General features: G+C 57.4%; 1 protein-coding gene across 1 annotated transcript; it reads left to right on the top strand.

Annotated features, from left to right (window-relative positions):
• The first annotated feature begins 1 nt into the window (after nt 1).
• Nucleotides 2-6,937, top strand: NPTX2 (neuronal pentraxin 2). The gene is made up of 5 exons (XM_006906539.1): nt 2-91; nt 1,644-1,860; nt 4,034-4,278; nt 5,682-5,861; nt 6,710-6,937. The coding sequence occupies exons 1-5, from the start codon at nt 2-4 to the stop codon at nt 6,935-6,937; spliced, it is 960 nt and encodes a 319-aa protein (XP_006906601.1).
• Nucleotides 6,938-7,298: the final 361 nt, after the last annotated feature.

Below are 7,298 nucleotides of genomic sequence, written 5' to 3'. Positions count from 1 at the left end.
CATGGGCGACCTGCCGCGGGACCCCGGCCACGTCGTGGAGCAGCTCAGCCGCTCTCTGCAGACCCTCAAGGACCGCCTGGAGAGCCTCGAGGTTAGCTGGGCGCGGGGACGCCCCCGAGGCGCGGGGCCGGGGTGGAGTTCACGGTCCTGCCGGCACGGGCCGTGCGGGACGCGACAGCGCAAGCGCGTTCGGACCCGGGGAGAGCTGGGTTTGGGATGGGGGTGATGGTTTTCGGTCGTGCTACCGAACTTACTTGAGTGGCTCGCACCGCCTCCTCCCCTTTGCTGGAAGGAAAGGGTTAACACCCCTCGCCGGGACTGCCCGCTGTGCGGCCATTCACTTCCCAGACGTCTGGGCTGGCAAGCCGGGACTGCCTGTCATCTCCTCTTGCAATTCTCGGAGTCTTGGAGCCCTGTGCTCCCGGAGGCTCTGCCCGGTGACGTGAGGCTGCCGCGTGAGGTCAGCGGCCCCCACGTCCCGCGTTTCCGTTTATAAATCAGGTCCCGCTGGGCCAGAGCGGGCAGGGGCCTGGGGGTCTTGACGGGTCTCGAGCGCTGCGGGCGGGTCACCCTCCACACCAGGACGCGCTTTGGAGGAGGCCTGGTTAACTTCAAAGACACTAAGGTGTCCTTCCCCATTGCTTGGGGGGGAAAGCAGCGAACCCCGGTACCCCTCGGGAGGTGTACGCAGTTGGGAACTTTGAGAAGGTAGTCTTCATTTAATTTCCATCTTCACTTTCCACCCAGGTTAAGAAGTGTGGAATTTCTGTTCATCACGTTCACCAAAATATTTATTAGCAAAGCCAGGTTTCAGTTACAGGTGGTAATTACCGCAAAATTATTTGAGGATTTCCCGTGGCATGAGAGCTCAGTACAGTATTTCCAGCATCTGTATATCCCTTGATTCATTATGATTAATAACAGCTAACATTTTTAGAACACTAAATATGTATGTGCTGGGAATATTATCTAATTTTAACCCTTGAAACAATCCTGTGAGGCATTTTATAATTTGGAGCACTTGGAGAGAGGGGTAGCATGCTAAGGACTCCCAGCTGGGCAGTGATGAGCCAGCTTCAGAGCCAGCGTGGGGGTAGAGGAGTAAAAGAAATAGGCAGGGGGGATTTAGAAACGGCATTCAAAGCAAAGATTCCTGGAATTCAGAATAGTCGCGTTTTAGATCTCATTTTCCAGTGACATCTCTGCAAGCAACCTTTGTGCCACACAGGAATTTGAGGGCCGTTTTCATTTCTAGATGAAAGCACATCGGCTTTGAGTGACATCTGGTTCCTCTTGAAAAAATTCAAGCTATGTTTGGTCTTTACCTGAGAATGGTAGATGTTAGTTAAAATTTTGGCTTTTTAGTAAGAGGAGCAGAACAACTTTCTGATAGGGGGCAATGAGATTTATAAGTTTCAAATATTGCAGCAAAGTCATTCTTGTCTGACTCTGAAATCCTTTCCATACCCCCCCCCCAAAAAAAGCATCCGTGAAATGCTCCCCTTAGTGCCATTGGCACTAATGGTTTAATACTCTTGTTTTTGGAATCTTCTCCCTGTGGGGCGGGGCCCGTGGAGCTTCATTTCACAATTTCTTTTTTAACTGGCCTTAATCCTACTCCGACCTGTCTCCCGGCCCCAAAGCACCAGCTCCGAGTGAACGTGTCGGCGGCCGCGTTGCCCAGCGACTTCCGAGATGTGCTCCAGCGGCGGCTGGGGGAGCTGGAGCGGCAGCTGCTGCGCAAGGTGGCGGAGCTGGAGGACGAGAAGTCCCTGCTCCACAACGAGACCTCGGCTCACCGGCAGAAGACCGAGAGCGCCCTGAACGCGCTGCTGGAGAGGGTGACCGAGCTGGAGCGAGGTGAGTGCTGAGGGCTTCGCTGGTTTCTCTGTCGCCCTCTGGCTGTCGTCCCTCCCAACCCCCCACCCCTGGTCTTGGTTCTTGGCTGCAGTGCAGGGGAAGCTGGGCTCAGAGCAAGGAAGAGCAGGCAGAGAGGGGGCCAACTCCAAGGCTCTTTTGCCCATTTCCAGGCCAGGCCACCTGGGTGAGGGAGTGGCCACTCCCAGCCCCCTGGGTGCTGACTGCTCCCACGGTTGCGGGGATGGGCTTGAACCTACCTGTCCCAGGTGCAGAAAAACCACCTGACTCCTTACCATTCCAGCAGCAGTCCACCCTTCCCTTCGCAGGCTCCAGGCCGCCCCCTCCTTAGCCTTGTCCACCACTTGCAGCCTCTGATTTATCGATCAGAGCTTTTAATGCCTCAATTGGTTTTAACTAAGTTTCTTCTGAACCTCCAAACTGTTTGATATAAACAGAGGGCACCAGCTTCCAGGATATGGACCCCCTCCACTGCCCCTCAGCTCCCCACAGCTCTAATTAAACCTATCTGTTGTCACCGAGCTAACGATATTACCAACACTGAGCCTTATTAAATCAGCAAGCCTGCCCGCTTGTGAGGATAGAAGCCATTTTCCTTTATTAGATAATCACGACTTCGTGAAGAGCTTGGGAATTTGCAGATTAAATACTAGTGGCTGCACGTAGTGGAAAGAGGGTTTGCTGCTCGCTGCTCTGTCATTCATTTGCTCCATGCCCCAAGGTAAATCACCTAGCTTCTCTGAGCCTGGATGCCTCCGCTGTGCACCCCGTGACGTCAAGAGTGGGGGCATTCGGGTTTTCTGCTTCGATTTTGCGTCAGCCCCTTGGAGCCTTATACCCTGACCGAGCCCCACTTTGGGCTCCCCTAGGTGACCAGGTCTTCTCAGCCCTCGCCAGGTGCTCAGCAGCTCTAAAACCTGTGTGGAGGGTGCCCTGTCATGGGGGGTCACGGTGCATCAGGCAAGACCGCACAATCAGCAGAGAGCAGTAAATATTCTAGTATTTCCATGCTGCCTGTTCCCAGGAGGTTGAGAGGCTGACATTGGGTTCCATCGCTTCCTTTCGCAGAAGGTCTTCCTCAGATGGGTGTGAACTTGACGCCAAAGAGCTTCCTCGTGCATTGTTTACTATGACAGAAAATGAGTTTTCAGGGTCCTAGTGGAGCAAAGTTGACCCGTTCTGGCTCCTGTCCTGCAGAAGGGGCGAGGAAGGGACTGATTTAGTCCACTAGTGACAGGCAGTTTGGCTTTTTCACCGGCGGCATCTGGTCCTCAAATAAGAGGGAAGCTTTTGCCATGACAGCTCACAAAATCGGGTGATATCCTGCCAATTTTGGAATCTGATTGCTGGAGACAGGGTCTTGCCCTCTGTGTGTTTATTTTTGTTGTTAATTTTAAGCTTAAACCAAAACTGTACTGAAAATTGCTTAAACCCGATACCAGTCATTTTAAAAGAATTTGGAAGCACCATTTACATGGGGATGGCCAGGAGGATTCTCGCCAGTCCCAGGTGGGTCCAGAAGGGTCTGGGCTCTGGCCAGCTTGTTGCTCTCAGTGGAGAGGGTCACCTCTGCATTCCTTTGCCTCCCGCTTGACTCAACCTGCAGGAAATAGTCAGCAAACTCTTCTCTTGGGGAGGAAAAGGCAAATCACGAGCCTTGTAAGCCACTCACTTCAGGGACTTTGTCCAAAGGCCACTTCTGAATTAAGTTATAGACACAGGCACCGACTCTTTTGCCCTGGCAGTGGTGCTTCTTTCTTGTGAGAAGTGACAAGTGTCTATCGGATACCTGAGACCTTGTAACATGTCCTGCCTCCATACCCACCAAATGGGTTCCCCACCCCACCCTTGCTGAAGACGCTGAAGGGGCTGAGATTTCAAGGATATAACAAGACCTGGCTGAGGAAGGGTTTTCTGGCTTACTTTAACCAGAAAACTAAGTCCAGCTTGCCCTACCCTCTTCTTTAAGCTTCCAAGAGTGAGGATGCTCTTGTTTACTGTCGGAGTTTCAGCACTTTGGACAGTGGCTGCCCGGTAGCAGGTGCTCCAGAGAAGGACCACTTGGGTCAGAGGTTGGGGTCCAGGTGAGCGGTCAAGCTGGGCCACAATGGTGGGGCTGAGCTAAAGCACTGCTGGCCTCTCTTTCACTCCCCAGGCAATAGTGCATTCAAGTCCCCCGATGCGTTCAAAGTGTCCCTCCCCCTCCGCACAAACTACCTGTATGGCAAGGTCAAGAAGACGCTGCCCGAGCTGTACGCCTTCACCATCTGCCTGTGGCTGCGGTCCAGCGCCTCGCCTGGCATCGGCACCCCGTTCTCTTACGCGGTGCCCGGGCAGGCCAACGAGATCGTGCTGATAGAATGGGGCAACAACCCCATCGAGCTGCTCATCAATGACAAGGTGAGGCCGGCTTGGATGCCACCTCTGTCGTCGTGGTGGTGACAAAGGTCGGGAAGTTGCAGGGAGTCTGACAGCTGGTTGTGGCCTTTCCTACTCACGATGGGGATGGCTCTGCACTGACTCAGTCCTGCTCTGGGCAGCTGACTATGCAGGGGACAGGGGCGGAGGGCAGGCAGCTGCAGCTCATGGAGATCCAAGCTAAGAGTCTAGTGGGAAGTAGCAGAGGGTCCAGGCCACAGGTCATGGAAGGAACAGAATGAGCTGGGATGGCTGCATGCCAGTCTGAATTGTCACCGGCCCTTGGGCCAGTCAGTGGGGGCTGCCCCCCGGGGCTGCACTGACTAGAGGAGGATGTATGTGTGTGCGTCTGAGTGTGTGATACTTCTCATATGTCCTCACATCCTCCTTGCTGGAGCTGAGCATGTGAATGGCCGCACCCACTCCCAGGCTGCCGGAGCCCGGGAGCCCTGTCCACCCTGCTCCTCACGTTGTCCATCTCTGTTGAACTGCCCTGGGTGGAGTTTGCTTAAGTGAGAAACACTGTGTAGTCCACCTGCTGGGCCCCTTCCAGCGGAGACCACACCCCTGAGCCAGGGATTAATAAATAACACCCTTGGACACAGCCCCGAGGGCCCCGAGGCTTGCTTCCCTCCTGGTTTAGACAGTGTGTAAACAGACAATTCCTGAGAGGCGTGCGGGTTGCTAGGACACCAGCAGTAACAACGGGCGGAGTCACAGTCAGCTGGTCTGTGGAGCACTCAGGATGCGGTAGATGGGTGTGCGTGGGACGGCCCTTCCCCTAGTCCTGTGCGTGGCTCCCCAAAACACTCGCTTGCAATGGTAGGCCTTCAGTGCTCTGCTCGGGAGGACACCCACGCACACAGTCCCCGAGTGCCGCGATGGCCATTGAGACCTTGCCTGTGGAGTGCAGGCGCCTGATCTGACTGTTGTCCAGAGAAGTTTGCCCGAGAGGGCCCAGACTGCACTCTGGGTTCTCCAACATGGAATGTTCAGAGCCAGTGTGTGTGGGGCGGGGGTCTGTCACATCTGCTTGCTTGACTCAGTCTCCTGCACCCTCAGCTAAATGGGTTCTCCAACATGGAATGTTCAGAGCCAGTGTGCATGGGTGTCTGTCACATCTGCTTGCTTGACTCAGTATCCTGCACCCTCGGCTAAGCCGGGAACAAGGGTGTCCAGTTGAAAGCAGGGCCACCCTGGAATTGGGGGCTTGTGCGCAGGCTACCCCTTTGTCCTGGAGGTGGGCCGGTCAGGCACGTTACCCACACAGTAGAGAGGAGGCCAGGAGGGACCCCGTGTGACGGGAGCAGCGGCAGGCCTCAGCCCCCCAGGTCAGATTCCGGGAACCCCACGAGGGGTCCTCACCTGCACCTTCCCACCCGCAGGTTGCCCAGCTGCCCCTGTCTGTCAGTGACGGCAAGTGGCACCACATCTGTGTCACCTGGACAACACGGGACGGCATGTGGGAGGCCTTCCAGGATGGGGAGAAGCTCGGCACCGGGGAGAACCTGGCCCCCTGGCACCCTATCAAGCCGAGGGGTGTGCTGATCCTTGGGCAGGAGCAGGTGAGTACAGGGGAGTGGAAAACAGGACGTGAGGGTCACGCCTCGCCCCGCTCACACTGTCCTGTGGCCTGAGGGGCTGCGGCCGGGGTCCTGGGCTGCTGTGGGAGGTTCAGACAGATCCCAGAGGAGTCCAGCACAGGCAGGCAGGAGTGTCCCTGGGGTCACAAGCCATGTAGCCACTGGGCCATCTCTCTGGCCACTGGGCTGTCTCTCTGGCCACTTGGCCTCTACCAGGTGCAGTATCGACTCCGGATGCGGGGGGCTGGTATGGCATCTTCCAGAAGCCGCTGGCTCAGGGTCTGAGGGCACGTAGGGGACGCCTGTGGGGTGCTCAGCCCTGCAGGGGAGACGGGAGGACAGGGCGAGGCCTCCGAGTCCGCCCCTGAGAAACACCGCCTGGGGAGCGGACGCCAAGCTGGCCGTCTTCGCTTGGGCAGATGAGAGTTGACACTCCGGGCTGTGTTTGAGGTTTGCTGATGGAAAGTGGGAATAGACGCCAGGTGCTTTTGGGGGGCGGGGCTGAGTCTGGGCTCTTCTCGGCCCACGCCCCCCTCACCTCTCCCCCGGGAGGGCCTGGGAGCCGGCGGACCCGAGCTTTGGGACTTTGGGCAGGTGTTTCCCTGCTCTGGCCTCAGTTTCCCCCTGTAAACTGGGTGGTTGGAGTGAAGCCATCTCCCAGGCCTGACGTGCCTGGGGCTCCAGGCCCCACGGGACTCGGTGGCCAGGGAGAGTTCGGGGGAGTCAGGAGGACGCCCCGGTCCACCCCCAGCGTCCTCTCCCAGACGCCGGTCCTGGGCCAGGAGAGTTAGCTTCTGCACATGCAGTGACACGGATCTGTCCCTCCACAGGACACCGTCGGGGGCCGGTTCGATGCCACGCAGGCGTTTGTCGGGGAGCTCAGCCAGCTCAACATCTGGGACCGCGTCCTCCGTGCCCAGGAAATCGTCAACATCGCCAACTGCTCCACGAACATGCCTGGCAACGTCATCCCCTGGGTGGACAACAATGTCGACGTGTTTGGAGGGGCATCCAAGTGGCCCGTGGAGACCTGCGAGGAGCGCCTCCTTGACTTGTAGCCCCCCCAACCCCGTCCAGGAGGCTGGGGGGCCCCAAGTCCCCCGGGGAGACTATAGAAACCTCCCGCTAGAGTGCGTGAGGCCCCCACAGACAGGCTCCGTGGCAGCACTCGTCACCAGCTTATTCGTTCCTTACCGCTATCTTGTTGTTTTGGCGGGATGGGGCCAGAATCCCTGGGGAAAAGCCCTGAGCCGCAGGTGGGCCAGTATCTGACTTCCCGCCGTGGGGGAGGGTTCCGGTCCTTCAGGTCCTGTTCAGACCCCTGTAACTGCCAGCGGGCCCTGGCCCGCCCGCCCCCCGGGCTCGCGGTGTCTTGTGTGCTGTCTGTCCACCCCCCTGCAGGCCGTGCAGCCCGCCCTC

Source organism: Pteropus alecto, unplaced genomic scaffold (assembly GCF_000325575.1).
Source record: "Pteropus alecto unplaced genomic scaffold, ASM32557v1 scaffold40, whole genome shotgun sequence".
Lineage (NCBI taxonomy): Eukaryota > Metazoa > Chordata > Mammalia > Chiroptera > Pteropodidae > Pteropus > Pteropus alecto.
Note: the sequence above shows the minus strand (reverse complement) of the source record. Positions and strands in the feature narration are given on the sequence as shown.

Bases quoted from the DNA above. Each gene is read 5' to 3' on its own strand.
- NPTX2 (XM_006906539.1), top strand. From the start codon at position 2: ATGGGCGACCTGCCGCGGGACCCCGGCCACGTCGTGGAGCAGCTCAGC. The intron at 92-1,643 runs GTTAGCTGGGCG...CCGGCCCCAAAG, and splicing joins ACCGCCTGGAGAGCCTCGAG to CACCAGCTCCGAGTGAACGT. The intron at 4,279-5,681 runs GTGAGGCCGGCT...TCCCACCCGCAG, and splicing joins AGCTGCTCATCAATGACAAG to GTTGCCCAGCTGCCCCTGTC.